This window comes from Patagioenas fasciata, chromosome 2 (assembly GCF_037038585.1).
Source record: "Patagioenas fasciata isolate bPatFas1 chromosome 2, bPatFas1.hap1, whole genome shotgun sequence".
In the NCBI taxonomy this organism is placed as follows: Eukaryota; Metazoa; Chordata; class Aves; order Columbiformes; family Columbidae; genus Patagioenas; species Patagioenas fasciata.
Window position 1 is genome coordinate 143,175,785 of NC_092521.1, and position 17,551 is coordinate 143,193,335.

General features: G+C 43.2%; 1 protein-coding gene across 5 annotated transcripts in view; it reads right to left on the reverse strand.

The window, feature by feature from the left end:
- PPP1R9A (protein phosphatase 1 regulatory subunit 9A) overlaps window positions 1-16,638 on the reverse strand; it is a 145,249-nt gene extending 128,611 nt beyond the window's left edge. For 2 of the 5 annotated variants that reach the window (XM_071805119.1, XM_065833120.2), the window contains exons 1-2: window positions 15,989-16,182; window positions 12,993-14,686 (exon numbers count right to left, since the gene is read on the reverse strand). In XM_071805119.1, the coding sequence (XP_071661220.1) occupies window positions 12,993-14,459 (1,467 nt within the window). In that variant the 5' untranslated portion in view covers window positions 14,460-14,686; window positions 15,989-16,182. Of the gene's footprint in view, window positions 1-12,992; window positions 14,687-15,988; window positions 16,183-16,373 lie in introns of those variants that run through there. The other 3 variants (XM_071805121.1, XM_071805120.1, XM_065833119.2) reach the window with 2 other exon arrangements.
- Between the last annotated feature and the right edge of the window lie 913 nt (window positions 16,639-17,551).

Sequence of the window (17,551 nt, forward strand, 5' to 3'; positions counted from 1 at the left end):
TTAAAAGAGAACAAAAAATACCTTATACCAGAAAGAAGGCATACTGTGCTTACCCTCAACAGACATTTTTGCACCCTACTGGTTGGTTTACCTTGCAGTGCAAAAATTCTTGCAGCTAAAGCAAGCCACACACCCTTGGGAGCACTGTGTTTATCATAACAACAAATAACAGAGTTTTTAATACAAAGATTTCTCTTTCAAAGCCTTTTGATGAATTACTACTATAATATTTTATTAGTCAAGCATCTGCATACACAAATAAGTGTGCTCTTTTAATTCCTACTTTTCTAAGTGCACGAGTGTATCTTCTAAAAAGAAGTGGCTGCAATCTGCCTGTAAGTTGGCCAGGTGAAACAGATACTCCATGCAACACAAGGCCCAGAGAAGACACTTCCCTCCTCTCAGGTGTCAGCCACAGTTTTAAGGAAAACCGTGATGGAACATATGGCACATCTAGATTTTGTCTCACACAATAAACAAGCAAGCTAACAAAAGCAAAGATTGAGATCAGATAGATCTGTGGAGAGAACAAAAATAACAAAATAATGAGTAGCATTTACAGAGCCTCTGTGGATATGAAGCTATACATTTCACATGTTATTTACTTATTACAAATAATAAAACACAGCAAACAAAATCCACAGACAATGCTGTGACAAAATAAACTCAGTGGAAAAAAAGCACCACAGTAAATTCTTCAGTCTTTCAAGTGATAAATATGCTCTGCATAAAACAATGACAAAACTTAATAAGTTGACAATTTAAAAAGCAGCTTTTTTTTCCTCTCCCGTTTTTTAATGTAATGCAAAATGTCAAGCATATAGTCCAAGAAAACAAGAAAAGTAAGGATAAAAACACAAATTATGTCCTAGGCCATCAACAAAACCAACTGCAGTCTGGGAAGCATCCAGAATCAATACAGTGGATAAAAAGAAGACAACCGGAAACTACATTTAATTAAAACAAACAAACAAACAAAAAACAACAACAACAAAAAAACCACCACCAACAACAAAACCACTATGAGCCAGACTACAATACTCAGATAACATCGTGAAGTCAATGGAGGCAAAGTGGTGAAGAAAGGGTTCAATTGCATGTTTCAGATAATGCCACACTGCGGGACTACTGATACAGTGGTAAGCGTTTAGCTCTTAAAAAAGGCCACAAACCTGCCTTATGGCTTCTCTGAGTGCAGCACTACCACGTACCAGGTGCCTTGGCCTACAAGAGCTGAGGCCAGGCCCAGCCAGGGCAGGGTGCTGAGGAGGCTCCAGCTCAGCCCGTGCTCTCAGCCCATTCCCTAGGGTAAAGGGAAACCCCTCTGCTCCACCACCACCACCCCCCCTCCCATCTCCCCCGCCAAGCTCCCACAGTTCTCATCACAGTGCTGCTGGAAGCTAAATCCAGCTTTCTCAAGCTCAGAAATGTGCAGGTCTTAATGGCATGGATTAACTACAGGGGTTCTCCAGGGCTTAGAGACACAAGCGACTCTCTGGACTAGAAAAATAAAATAAATAACATAAATCATATATAAGCACAAGAGCTTTGCTTTAGCAGATCCACTTTTAAGCCAAAGGAGTGAAGAACAATTTACTGTATACTGCTCACTATCTTTCGGTTTCAATGCCTTTATTCAAAGTGCTACCCAAAAAAATATCCCACTAATCTCTCACATTTTATAAATCACTATTGGTCATCTTCAACCATACACATCAGCTTCTTCGCCGGGAGATCATGTGCGTTACAAAATCAGCAAAGTGCCTCTCTTCATCATTATCGGAAGGATTTCATAGGTAAACAAGACAATGCGAGCAGTTCAGTACATTTTAGAAGTGAGTAATTTCAAGACTGTACCAAAGGTGCATTGCACAGTGTGGAATTATTTATCAGTTTGACCAGAATTTTGGAGTATTTGGCCTCAACCAAGCGCTCAGCTGACGTTCCCTTTCCAAACAGTGCTCACCCAGCTGCAGGACAGCAACAGCCGTACAGACTTGGGCTATGCTGTATGCAAAATGTCAGCGGGCTTTGCCTCTGCTGCAAATGAACTCTACCCCTCAACAGTTTTATTTTTGTAGTGCTGTTTTTAATTTCTCCATTTATTCATAAATATTTAACTAATAATGTTTGTTTAAATATTTCCCAATTTTTTTTGTATTCTTAAATGTTACTTATAAGGTTAGGTCAACCTGCTCATGCTATAACACAACAAAACTTGGGCAAAACAACTCTTAAAATCTTTTCTTAGATAGCTGTTTTGATTGACAGTGGTGGGTCTAGGTTCTCATTAACAGGAAACATCAAATGGCTATTATCAATCCTTAAACTAAACTATCTGTAATTACAGGTGTAAATTCAAGCTGTATTTTTGAGCCCTTGTTAAAATATTCACGTCTGTTCAAAAAATGTTAACTATTATAATTTAGAGCTGCTGCACCACCTTTGGATTTGCAAAGCCACACACTCTCATAATTTTGAGAAAGAATATGAGAGGTCACTTAGTGTATCTTACAAATAGTAAAACTAAAGGAATTCATCTTGGATGCAATTTAGCAGCTTCCTTTGCCAAAATTCACTATCCAGATAATAACTTTTTCTGATTTAAATAAAACTATGGAAACAGAGGATTGTTGAGGATGGAAGGGACCTGTGAAGGTCCAATCTGGTCCAACACCCCTGTTCAAGCAGGGCCACCTAGAACTGCTTGCCCAGGACCAGGTCCAGACAGCTTCTGAGTATCTCCAAGGACACAATCTCAAAAATATCTCTGGGCAATCTGTGCCAATACTTGGCCACCCTCATAGGTAAAAAGGGTTCCCTGATGTTCACACAGAACCTCCTGTGCTTCCATTTGTGCCCATTGCCTCTGGTTCTGTCACTGGGCACCACTGAAGAAACTCTGGCTCCATCTTATTTGCACTCTTGCTTCAGGTATTTATATACATTAATAAGATCTGCCTGAGCCTTCTCTTCTCTAGACTAAAGAGTCCCAGCTCCCTCAGCCTTTCCTCATAGAAGAGATGCTCCAAACCCTTCATCATCTTCATGGACCTTTCCTGGACTCTCTCCAGTCTGTTGTTCTCGGGAGACCAGAAAGGACTCCAGGTGTGGCCCCACCAGTGCTGAGCAGAGGGAATCACCTCCCTCAGCCTGCCAGCAACATTCCTTCCAACGCAGCCCAGGACACCATTGGCCTTCCTTGCTGCAAGGACACATAACTGACTCGTGTTCAACATGGTGTTCTCAAGGACCACAGATCCTCTTCTGCAAAGCTGCTTTCCACCTGGGCAGCCCCCAGCATGGGGGCATGGGGTTGTTACTCCCGAGATGCAGGACTTTGCACTTCTCCCTGTTGAGCTTCATGAGGTTTCTGTCTGCCCACTTCTCTGTTCAGCCAGTTTTCCATCCACCCCACTGTCTGCTCATCCAGCCTCTCTGTGAGGATGTTATGTCAAAAGCCTCACCAAAGCGCATGTAGACAAGATCCATTGCTCTCCTCACATCTATCAAGCCACTCATTTCATTGAAGGTTGGTCTAGCATAACTTGCCCTTTTTAATGGTCAAGACTTACTGGTAATTACTGTGTCATGCACTTGTACTCAACCACAGTAAGTCTTAGCAGCTAATTTGGATCAACAGCTATCACAGTTGGAAACTGCGTTATATGCCATACAGAGAGAAGGGGAGGGGAAAAAAATCAAACCAAACCAAACCCACCGCAAACACCACACCATCTTAAATCTCAACATGAAAGAAACGCACAAAACATTGAGGTGGCAGTTTTTAGTCAACCTACCAGATTAATAAACGGGAGATAAAACTGAGTAACTACTTCAGAGAAAAGGACTGAGCAAAGAGGAATTAAGAGTTACATGGTCTGGTAGTCTCCCCCAAACACCGTACTGAAACATTCTCATTTGCATTAGCGCACTTTGCCACACTTCTAAATCACCAGCTTTTTCAAGATTGCTCTAAAACTCTAGATCCACGAGTTCTCTCTGGTTTTGCCTTGTGAAAAAAATACGATATTAAAATATTCTTGAGTATTCTGTTTAAGCAGTCCATGCACAATAAAATCTAATGGACAATAACCCAAGGTGACACTAGTGAACAGGTATCTTTGGGCTTCTAACAAGGTAGAGCTAACAGGTAAATATTTAAATATGTCAGAATCTACATATCTACAGAGTTTTAATATGTCAGTATAAAAATATGTCCGAATCCATCTTGAAGATGACTGCAAGCTTATAAAGATGTAAAGACAATTACAAGCTGGATAAAACCTTGGGATTTTTTTTTTTATCATAAAGGCCATGATCTAGATAAATTAGAGAGGAGTCTAGTAGCATGACTTTTACTATTCACATAATTTGTTTAAAAGCAATAAGTTATAGAGGTTTTAAAATTTGAAATACAGGTATTTTATCAAATAAAAGGCCCTACATCTACATGCAGAATAGTCTGAATATTAAAAGATCTCCTTTCAATGTGAACCAGCATCTTATGCCCTTGAGATTACGCACTGAATACTAACGCAGATGGAAACTGCAGAGAAGAACATAAAAAGTTACAGATGTGCACAGACTAAGAAGTGCAGCTGTATGTATAATAATTCAAGGCAAACAGGTCTCAGAGACAAATTCTGTATTCACACCTTCCACTGACTTTATCGTATGGAAATACCTGAGTGATCTGACAGGTCTCTTGAATCAACTCTAGTGAATAAAATCAGCTTCTGCTCTCACTAGAATACTTTCTATTTAAACAAGGACACCACAGAATAATAGCTATCACTTTGTACCAATTAATTACAGGAATGTCAGGTACTTTTTTTAAATAGCTTATTTGTGGCCTGCAAGTTCAACAGTGCTGAATGAAATTCCAACCTTTAACAGAATTAATAGACACTGTTAGATAATACAGCAGTCTATTGGGAACACAGGAAAAGAGTACCTGCTCTTACAATTCCTTAATCTTAGCTGGAAAATGCCCAACTCCACCTTAAAAGCGGAATGCTTCCCCTTAGCCTTCAGATGCTTCTTCTTTATGAATATAGCAGAGATGCAATTATGCTCTTTTTCAGGCTTTGTCATCCCTCACTAAGCAAGACAAATTTCTTAAGCCCCCTGTTCTCTGACAGAATTAACCAAGAAAGGCACAGATAAAAGCAGCAAGTTGCTGCAGCTCTTCCTGCAAATTCACTCGCCTTCAGCAGAATCCACCAGACGCTTTCCAGATGAAGCTTCCTTAGCAAGTTATGACATTCACAATTCCCTACTGCTACCAAAACATTTTGCCTCATGTATTTAGAATGCCATTTTCCCTCCTCACAGCTGCATGGCACCGCAGGTTACTGCTGCCATTCTGCTTGAGCAACTCACAGAGTGGCTTTCTCCTTCACTCTCATCCCCTACAAACGAGTCACTAGTTCACCGTGAAACTTCTTAGCTCATAAATCCATCCCCACTACTCAAGCCTTCCCAGCCACCTGTATTTTACGGTAATCCTATGCAATGATAAGGCTTCCCCACTTTCTGTCAAAACCAAGTGTCATTAGCAAACTCCAACTTTCTGAGGCAGAAGTACTGAAATTTTTAACAAGGTCTTCTATCTTATCAAAGGCAGACACTAATTTAGCCTGACATATGCTACCTCTCATAAGTCCACTTACATGTATTCCACTCTTCCATTTGCCTCCCTGCCTTTGATTCTTTTTAAAATGTTTTTCTATTGCTTTGCTATAGGGGAAGAAGAAAAAAAAAAAATCAACCACGTCTTCTCTACTTTCTGAAAAACAGCTACTGCATTTGCTCTTCTGCAGTTAATACCATCTCTGTTTTGATAGTGTTCTGTTTGTTTTGAAATATTTGCTACAAACACTTCTAAAATATAGCTTATTTCACCCAGCCCCCTACAAACCTAAGCACTAGGAACTTCTAGGTTTCCTCTTCATTTCACTACAAGAATTTCCAGTGTAAGCGTTTCCACCTGTATACATTTATTTCACTCCTAATCACAATTCCACGTTCAAGATCACCAACTGCACCAAAAATGAAGGCAAAATATTAATATAAACTGGGGATAATAGCTCTGATCGTAACGTCATGCTCACTCTGTAACACATCTTCCTTTTCCCCTTCATTTTTAGGGATTAAACAGCTTTTACTACTTTGATTATTTTCCTTTACAAGGTCAAACTAAGCCTGACTTCTGGCAACATCTTATTCACACTTAAGACTTCTGAACTCTACAACAGTCTTCATTTTTTGAACAACCACTTTTGCCACTCCTTGCAAGTTCTTGGCAAGCTTCTGATATTCTCTTTGAGTGGCTTCCAATTAGGTCTGCAATTATTCTGCTCGTGTATTCTGCTTTTTCTCGGGAGGCAAATCCTACACACTTTTTCTAATTCTGAATCAGAGAGATTCCAAGACCCCACCATTAGCTACCTTAGCTCTTTGGTTCAATTAATTTCAAACCATTTCCCTACAGTTTCTCAGCCTACATTTTTGAAATTCAAAATCTCTAAGTGGAAACCCCTTTCAATCTAAACTATATAAACCTCTGATGGTAATGATTCAATCCAAACTCAGTTTCTACAAATGGTTCTTCTAGAATGTCCTCAATGCTTACAAAACCCAGTTTAAAGCAATATTATTTATTTTTAGTTCAACAACTCTGTGTGAACATTGCATCCAGGAATAACTGGTCCCCAGAATTAGTAGTCAAATTATGACCTATACAACAGTTAAAGTCTCCACAGCAGACTGTGGCAGGCAAATAACTTTATTCCATCTGCTGCACATCAATAATTCCATGTATACTTAATACAAGAAAACTCTTTTGCACCTAAAATTATTGTGTGTGAAAGACTCATCCAGTGAAAGTATACAATTCCAATATAATAATATACTTCATGTAGAAGGTAGATGACCATGTTGAACACACTGATCTTTTAATAATCAAAATAGCAGCTTGTTCTGGAACGCTTTATCCCCTCACTATTGTTCTTTATGTGAAAGTATCCAGTCTTTGAATCTTTAATACTTACTTCTTGTTCCTTTCACCGACAAACATATTTAAAACATTCTGCTTTTCACAGCAAGATCTTCCTTAACAAACGTAACTGAAATAAAAGACCAGGTCCCAAAAACACTCTATGTATCCTGCCACCAGAACAAAGAAGCTGGTTGTACATTACTTAAAAAAAAAATATCAAAGCTAGCATCACACTCCTTGCAGCACAATACATTTTATTACTGCTTAAGTCTGTAGAATTTCCCATACTTCACAATACCTGAAAAAAGTCTAAGGTCATTTTATGTAGCAGAATACACACATTTCAAGCCACCCAAGCAATAGCTCAGCATGTCAAACTACTTCACAAGTAGAGATTAATGGAATTAATTACCAACATGCTGCCCATTTTACAAAATTCATGTACACCATAAAAGTTCAGTGGTTTATTCAACACTACAGGAGACGGAGCCTAAGCCTATTTAATACCTAGTTTCATGCTTTAGCCAAAACTACTATCCACTCCTAACGTTGCAAACAAAGCATAGACACAGGAACTAGAGAACCAAATTTAAGGAAAGGAAAACACATTTTCAGCAATTTCAGAAGGAAGCTACACATCCTTCATAATCTGTAAGGTGTCTTAATTAACTCATTCGAAGGTGGATGAATTTATCAGATTCTGTAATTTTAAATCCAATATAGCCTCAAGATCTTTCTGCAAGTCCTGCCTTTCACATCTGCCTTCCACATCTGCCTTCAACAAGTGTCCTAACACCCTCTTGGACTGCTTTATTTACAGACTCATATGCTCAATGAAGGTGGAAGAGAGATCTGGAGGTCATCTAAATCCAACTCTGTATTCGCCTAAGTAAAACACTAACAGAAGCAGTGGCAAGTCTGGAGCCAGGGACTGTACAGTGCTTGTGGATGGGCAACCTTCACTTATTACTTCTTTGATCCAAAATAGCTCATCAATATTTTAACAGTAACAGGTAAATAGCATACTAAACATCGAATCAGGCAAAGAAATACTTTCTCTTTCAACATTACAATTTGAAAATGCTTCCGGCATACTTTATTTTGATGCTTACTGGAAAAAGAACACTAATATTTTAGAGAATAAAAACTTCCAATTTAATTACAGTGTCAGATTGTTTCCGATTCTTTGTCACTACTTACATTCCTGAATACATTTTAGTGAGAGAAACAAGGAAAAACTTAAAAGAAAGACTTGCTCCTCGAACTGATTTTGATAAGAAAAATCACCATACAGCTCACACAAAATTTCAAAACAAATGTTAAATACAAATATTTACATTTACACTAAACTACAGTCACAGCACTTCTTGTAAAAACCTCTTCAAAGGCTCACTTTAAAAAGAGAGAGACAGAAGCACAGATTCTGATTCTTAAAGACCATTTGAACAAAACATGATCTGGAAAACTGAAGTGTTGTAAGGTATGAGATTCAGTCAAGCTGCATGACAAAAGAGAGGAATAACATGAGGCCTGGGCACTAGTGACCATAATCCCTTTGTATGAAATTAGCTGAAGCATGGAAGAGTCATTTAACTATATCCTTTCCATTCCTGTTATCCTCTCTCCCATCCACCCCCAAACTCAGAGGTCTGCAGAGAGCTCCCTTCACTACCACTGCACCCTAAGGAAGCTTTATGGAATCCTGAAAATAGCAGCAGCTTGGCCCAAAACCCCCCATTGCACAACAAGTTACCTGCTGTCTGCCATATGGGGTCTGACCACACACCACCCAACCTCTCCAACCCCTTGGCCAGGTAGGGCCAGGCCAGCAGAGGAGAAGGTTGCAAACGGAGGCTCAGCAGGAGACACCAATTGCTGCTAACAGTTCTAAAGTGTACCTGGTGCCAGAAATAGGGCACTAACTGAAGATGCAGCCATCAGTTATTGAGATCCCAGACATTCTGGACTTGGAGGGAAGAGGTAAATGTTACTCTTCCATCCTAATTCTATCCAGGAGAGAGGAAGCATGGGCTCAAGAAGGATTATGATTTGGACAATCAATACATTCCATTTGCTAGAGTGTGGAAAGCCATGAGCTAATGAGTTTTGCACTATTGGCAAACCTTGTCCAATTATCCCACAATGTTCGGGAAGTAGCATAACCCGTAACCCAGGAAACCCTGCAAAACTCAACCAAAGGCCTATAAATCACAGAGTTTCTTGGTTTTTGTATAGAAAAGTATCCCTGGCGAGACGAGGGTATTTTTTATCTCATCACCTCTTACATTTGCCTTGAAGAGTTTCAGTTCTGTCCCTGAGAAGAAACACAATATCTTAACACAACAACAGGACAGTGCTGGTGATTGCCCCTGTATTGCTAGATAAAACACTGATACCGACTGCTACATCAATATGCACATACCTTGTTTAGCAACATACACACTCATGTCCGTTCCCACTACCAGCGCCAACTTTTGGGCCCTTTTAAGCTATTTTTTGTTGAACAGCACAAAGCTGCCTGAAGCTCCCACAGACACACACAACTGCTCCTGTCAGTGATGCCACACTCCAAATACCTAAAAGCTCTCCAAGCCTCCAATGGCCCCTGGGCAACCACCTGCTCCTAAGGGACTAATTTCCAAGAGAGATGAGATCAGCAAACATATCCCATAATCCTAGAGCAGAGTAAATGGTCCATGAAGCGTGGGGTCAGTGATAGTGAAATTACAGTCTCCAACAGGGTGGAATTTCCTGTACACGTGGACTTGAGTCTTTCTCTTTATAGCGAGTTTCTCAATAACAGGATCTTCTTCCTGCTTGGGAGATGGGCAGAATGCAATCTTTATCAGTTTGATGAATAATATTTTATTTTTTCATCCTTCTGCCTTCATTACTTCTCATATTCTAAAGCATTTCTCCTAAAGGGACAGAAAGGATTCCCCTTGGTGGTAACTGAATCTCTTTGCTCTTCAGTCTCAGCACTCTTCTCATTTACTTCTTACACGTCCACCTGAAAAACCTCTTGGAAAAAACACTTCAAAGATGTTTATCTAAACCTGTTGAGACCTTCAAGTAACAACTTTATGGTAATTAGCACCCACTCATTTCACAGGTTACACATTCACATGCCGGTTTTGCTAATTATTTCAGAGCTCACCTGTAGGAGGAGAGTGGAGGTATGATGCTGTGAAATCAGCAGTAAACATCTTGAGTTTGGGTTGGACTTTTAACAGCACTATCTAGCAGAGTAATTAAGCACAAATTGCTTCATTTTAGTAAAGATAAATCAGTGTCCAACAGTTCAGAAGATACTCCTACGTTGCTTTGTATTTTCCTCTCTCGGTTACACTACACATGAGATGACATTCAGAAAAGTATCAATGAAACCAGTTATGCCCACTAACATAAAAAATTGGCCAGAACAGAAAAAATGTTAAATTGTTGCTGTCCAGTCAGCTAGCAAGCATCATCCCCACATCCCAGACAGGTAAAGGGAGAGATGGTGTAAATTCACACGCTAGCACTGTGCAAGGGGACAGAACCCAAGTCCCCCTTGCCCTCCGGACGGCTCACTGGTACCAGAAACTGCTTGGCAAAGCCAGTTCACGCCCCCCCAGCAGCATGCCCGACTGGCAGTACTGTGAGAGGCAGGAGCTCAGAGACTCACCAGCCCCCAGGCACCCAGCAGGGGAATCTCCTGCTGCCATCCTGGGCCCCTGCCTGCGGTGGCGTGGCTGGACAGTGACCTAACACTCGAGGCAGTGACCTGATGCTGTGGGCAGCCCTGCCTGGCTTACACTGCTTGACTGCGCTGAGGGAATCACAGGGCACTGTGGCGAGAAGACAGGAAGGCTCAAGAAGCAGCTTTTCATTTTCCACAAGTTCCGCTGTACTTCTTCCTCCTAGAGCAAGCCTTCCACATGGTCTCACTTCTGTTTCCCCGCATGATTAACAGATTGCATGCACTGGAGGCACCCAAGACAAAAAGCAGGGGATCTCCCAAGCCTCCCAGTCCCTCCTACACTGTTCCCTCTCATAGCAGCTTTTATTCTGTTTTCTTTCTATCTACAATAAAGATGCTAAAATAATTAAACTAACAATTATTTTGCTTTGGATAAGCTTGTTAAGAGAGCTTTATGCTTAAAACCATGACAAATGTACTCTTCTATTTTTTTACATAAATGACTTTTAGAGCATTTTCCTGATGGACTGCTATTATTACTTCGTAACATGCAATCTGAAAAGAACATAGCATGAAAAAATTGAGAAGAAAAGAAAAATTTTATAGCTAAATAATTGAAAGAATACTCGTACAGTACTTGGCATGACAGCATGATTCAGACAGACAACAGCAATATGCTGAAGTAAGGATGCCACTGTTAGCTCTTTCAAAACAGGATCAGCAGAAAAATCCAACTGTCTTAAGAATAAAACCAGGAGTCACTCTCTGGATTCTGATCTGTTGGAACCATAATAAATATGATAAAACAAACCTCTGCATGTAATTGGTAGATCTCTCAGAAGGGAGAACATCATCTTGTCTGTTAGTACAGCCTGAGGGGGAAGGCGGTGGGGGGAACAACCTCCATAATCCTTTGTAATAAAAGTTTTCTCTACTTCATCTCAAAAAAAAAAATAAAGAAAACTAGATAGACTAATTTCGGGAGCGATCTAGAGGGAGCACAAGTACTGTTAGGATTTTTGGTCCATGATGCAAGCCTGAATAAAATACTAACAAAACAAAATTAAAAAATCCATTATCTTGGCTTGGAATAACTTGATTCAGTGTAAAAACAAATGGTCTTTTTAAAGTATGAAGAACACAAAGCCATCCTCCTCGCTCCACCCCCCAATAAACAGATGTGAAAACCTGTTTGCTTCATGCAGATGAAAATTTCCGAATACAAATATACATCTTACCCTGACTTAAACCACAGGTGGTGTAAATGCAGCTTTTGTAAACTCCATTACTTCAAGTCTGATAGCGTTGATTCAGTACTTTTCATTGTTAAACTCACACAACAAAAATATAGTCAATTACAATTACATATTTTTAATTTTAAAATGTTTAGACTTCAAGTAGTCCATGATATACGGTTGTTCCAAGAGCCATTTTTGGAAAAACTACTATGCTTTTGAATTGATCATTTGAGACCATTTGCACTAAAAACAACTTGGAAGTAAAATACTTTTATACTTAACCCCGAAACTCAGCAGTGAAAAACCGGTAAAACAAACCATGACTAGTTATTGCTTCCTGAACTGAAAGTACTTAAAACAACATTCTTAACCATAATTTCAAGGTACTTAGAGCAAAAAAGCTCTGCAAGAACCCCACCCTTCATTAGGTATTTCAATCAACTGACTTCTGCCCTTTTGTAGCACTGAGATATACTAGATATACATATACTAATGTTTTAAAGTTTTTAAAAAGTGATGATGCTACTAGAAAAAAATTATACTAATTCAGACGCAGAATATTAACAGCCCTCTACTAGTGAGACAGAATCACATTCTATTTCATGTCACAGTGTTTAAATACAGGGACCCAAAAGAAATCTGATGAGAGCTGAAGAAAGCCACCGTTCAATCTAAAGAAACTGCAATTTCAAATGAAAAAAGAAACCAAAAACAAACAAGCAGCATGAAGGCCACCAACTACCCGCTTCTACATTTCTCTATGTGATTACAGGTCAGTCATGTAAGTCAAAATATGCATGTTAAAATTCCCAAACTTCACAAATCCAGCTGTCATTCTCAATTTCTGCTGGCTTAGTCACTCATCAAGTAGTCTTGGAAATGACACAAGCTCATCAGAGCTCAGCTTCCTTACTTCATTTAAGATCATGCTCGCTGTCTGACTGTAATAACATATTGAAATATCCTCTGCAATCTTTTCAGAGCCAAGGTTAGCTGTCAAAATCTACTTCAAATACAGTTGCATTTGAAAATAAACCAAACTGCAGAAAAAGAATGTAGGAAACTTTACCTTAATTGGAGCACGGCTAAACTGTATTTTTCTGTTGGCTGGGATTTCATCTTCGTCTGGCAATCCATTGATTTCAGAATATTCCATATCAGGTTCATAACAGTTATTTTCATCACTGTCATCCTGATCATCCTGTTCTGTACCTGTCTCTCCCCAGTCAGAATTATATCTTGATCGTACCCGATACACATTGTAGTCAGAGTGCATGTACACGTGGGAACTCTGAAAATTATTCACATCTTCATGCACTTCTTTTTCACTCGCCTCATCGTAATGCGACTCGGCAGCATCTGAAACAGTACCTGTGGCAAAATCACCACCTGAAGCTACACTTCTTGGTAATTCTGCAGCTTCAGGTCTATCAAAGATACCCTCTGCATGTTCTGACCGTTCCTTTTGTTGCAACGAAACTTCTGTGTCTGTTTTCGACTTACTCCTAGCACAGCTGTCCACAGATCTTTCGCTGTCAAGAGCATTGACCAAATCCTGTTGACTCGCTGCAGAGTTCTCAACAGAATCAGCACTTGCCTCCGTACTCTTCTTTATTTCTTCAGTTGTTTTTGAACCTGCCGAAGCGCCCGTGGACGTTTTCTGTCTCGGCGTTGAGGGTGTGCTGTTCTGCTGAGAGTTCTCAACAGACATCACGCCCGTACCCTGTTTGGTTGGGGGAGACCACGTGCTGGCATCTTTCAAAGGACTGAAACCCTCAAGGTTTGCAACTGGGGAGGCAATATTTGTCACAGCAGATGTGAGGTTTAGCGGATAGTGGCCAGTTACAGAATACTCTTCATTGTTTTCTGATTTTTCTACAACGATTACATTGTGTGAGTCAGTGTTTTCAAAAACTGCACTGAGCTGACTCACAGTCGGAGAGACAGTCTCTGTCCTTGGGCTAAGACTGTCCAGTGAATCAGTGCTGCCTCTGTGAGACTTAGAACTGCACCACTCATCTGGAAGCTCATTGGAAACGACTTTCTCTTTCTTTGGGGAATAGCGATTGGAACGTCCCATTTCATGAGCATTTCGCTCAAACATCTTCCGAGTTTCAGTAAACTTGGAATAGGAAGGGCCATCATGGATAGTATCAAATCTACTAATCCTTTCTGAGACCGATGATTCCAATTTTACAATTGAACCATCTGCTTTTTCTACAAATTCTTTGGGCCTAATTCGTCTTTGAGGTGATGGAGGGCCACCCTTCCCCCTGGTTTTAGGGGTAACTCCAGCACTTTCAGTGGGCTCCATGCCCATCTGCATAAACAAGTTCTTAATTCTATTGACATTTGAGCCATATTTCCTTCCCCTGTTCTGTGAGGCCTCTCCTTCCTCTTTCGTTTTTTGGTCCCCATCTGATTTCGGTTTGTCAAAGGTGCTTTTCAGTGCCTGGAACTCAGTCCTGTAAGCATTTCTGTGAGGAGAGGCACTTCGGAGGGTTGATCTTTCTCCTGAAGACTCCGTTTTCATCATGTTTACTCCAGGAGTGCAAAACCAGCTTACATAGTTTCTGCAGTACCACTCTCAGTCTCAGTCTATCACAGCTGAGATTCTGCTCAAGGAGTGTTTTTCTCAGGAGGCACTGCCCTTTGGCAGGGCCATACTCAACAGAAGATGTGGAGATAAATATCCAAACACATGCAGTCAATTCTGACCAAGCAGCACAACCAAGGACTCTCAAGAACAATGGGTAATTTAACCTGCAACACAAAGGAGGGTTTTCTGAATCATGTCAGGTACCTGTACCTTAAGCCCAAGTCATAATTTCCATTCAAAGTGCTTACCAAAAATAGAGAAAAAAACAAAACAAAACACAACAAAAACTAACAGCACACAGACACAGGAAAGCTTGTAATTACAAACTTTCAAATTGATTGCTGCATAATTTGCAATCTAAAATATCGTTCCATAGTGAAAGAACGGATTATTGCATCTTGCCATTCACAAAGTATTGTATCGTGTCATAAACATGCATGCAAAGGAAAGGCAATGTGACAAGAAAAATAACACTAGTTTGTGTTATTGAACTTTTCTAAAAACTATAGTAAAAAAATAATCCCCAATTCAAACCTCTAAGTAACTTACATTTAACTGTAAAGTAATTCAAGCAAACATGATGGTTCTACTTCCCTAAGGCATTGCAAGAAAACCCTTGCTCTCTCAAAAAAACATAATGGTAGAAATACCATCAAACATAATACACTTAGAAAGACAAATTAAACAGCGGCTCGAGGGAATAGGAAAAAAACTGCACCCAAAGTTAACATCCTCAGTTGACACAGTAAAGAAAGTGAAATTCAGTTAGAGAAAGTTGCCCCCTGTCACGGACAGTGGTTTTAGCATCTGGACGTGCCTGAGAAGGAGCTGCAGAAAGGGAGCCAGGGTCTGGATCCGCGCCCACTGCCCGGCCCGAGGTGCTCGCCAAGATGCCAGAGCTCCCCTACGCTGGCGGCCGCCCCCGACCCCCGCATACCCGGGAAGGGCAGCACCCGGCTCACCGAGAGCCAAGCCCCCCTCCCTTCCCGTCCATTCCTCCTTCCCCAGCCCTCGCTCCGCGAGCCCGCGCCGCCGCCGCTCCCGCCGTGACGGGGACGCCTCATTTTGGGCGCTGCAACACGCCGTGGTGCTCGCACAGCACAGGGAACCCCGCCGCCGCGGCGGGAGAGGCGTTCCCGGCCCGCCGCCCCTGCCCGATCGCGACGGGAGACTGAAAAGGCCACACGGCAGCGGCTCCCGGCGCGATCCGCCGCTCCTGCAGAAGGCAATAAACTTAACCCGAGAGGACAGCGCCGGAGTCCCCGCGGCGGCTTCTCCTCGGGCGGCCGCGCCGTGGCGGCAGGCGGGCAGGAGGCGCGGGACGCCGGGCAGCAGCACCTTGCGGCGGGGTAGAGCTCGGGCAGCCACCCCCGCGCGGCCGGGCCCCGCGGAACAAAAGCCCGCTGACAGCGCTGCTCCCCCGCGGAGCCCGGCGCCTCTCCCGCCTAGCGCGCACGCCGCCTTACCTAGCCGAGAGCAGCGGCAGGCTCCCTCAGCCTCCCGCCTCAGCGCTGCCCCCGCTCCTCCTCCAGCCCGCGGTGGCCCGGCGCCTGTGTGGAGAACGGCCGTTGCCGCCGCCCGCCTGACAGGAGGCAGCAACCGCCGCCGCGCCTCAACGCCATTGCAGGCAGCGGCGGCTGGGGCACCGACACGGCTCCGCGCGCACACCCGCGGCGGCAGCGCGGGGGAGGAGAGCCGCCGCGCCCCGCCGCAGCCGCGCTCCCGCCCGCCGCCCGCTCCTCCGCCGCGGTGCGGCCGCCGCGCCCCTGCCGCGGGACGCGCCCCGAACCGCCGCCGCCGCCCGCCGGGGGGCCGCCCGCCGCCGCCGCCGCCGGGTGACAGGTGCCTCACCTCCTCGGCGAGCCGCAGTGGTTCGCTCCAGCGGGGGGCGGGGGAGGCGGCGAGCCGCGCTCCCGCTGCAGTCCGGCCCCGGGCGGTTACCGCCGAGCGGCGGGGGCCGGGCTCGGCCGCGGCCACGCCGCCCCCGCGCCGGGGCGGTGAGCTCGACCGCGCCGCTCCGCCGCGGTGCCAGCGCCGACCCCTGCTGGCTCCCCTCGTCCCCTTCCTCGGCACGGGAGAGCTGGGTTCCAGTCTGACCGCCGAGGACCGTGCCGGTTCGGCACCCGCCCGTTCCTGAGGAGGGCAGCGTGCCCGCCTCCGCCGGGGAGGGGCAGGGTCCCGGTCCTGCCGGCGGCCCGCGGCGGGGAAAGCCCGGCTTGTCCCGCTGCAGGAAACCCGCGGGGCGCGCGTAGCACTGGCCGCGCTGAGAACTCGCTCCAGAGCAAGACCCGGCGTATTCCCTCCCTCGCTATGGAGCCATTGAACCCAGCCTACACGAAAGAGTAACATGCTGGTAACAAACCCAGGCAAACCGCTGAACAACTCTGCGAACATGACTTGTTCCGGCACTTACTGACAGGGACGGAGGATGACAGCAGATTACCCTCCAAGTACAACCACAACCAGCGTGCTTTTATTGTTTGTTACCTGGGCGGCTTTGCCACAAAAATGTTTTGGTTTTGTGCAGTGAATAACAAAACTTAATTGCAGAGCATGAAACCTCTAGGTAATTTGTAAAATTGGCAATCCAAGAAGGTAATGATGGTTAATCACATAGCAACTCCTCAGCAAAGTTCATTAAACTAATTGCATAAATGGCCTGGGGAATGTACGTTGCAAATTCTGAAAACTATTATACATACAGAAGCAAGACAGGAGTGACTGAAATTGAAGACATTAGGTATATAGGTTCACAAACTTAATTCATTAGTTTTAATGAAACTGAAGCATGGGTACTATACACTATTCTAACTGTTCACAGATGTCAGTCTCTAGTTAATCTAATTTGCACCAAGGGTACGCAGCTCAAAATGATTGCCTCTATATAGGTTAAATACTCAGCACATTAATATTGACAGGCAAACAACAAACCTTGTGAAACAGATCGAAAAAGAGCATTTTGATAAATACATACACGAGGTGTGGAACAGAATTGAGGACGCTGCAACAGTGATTTTCCTGTGGTGGGC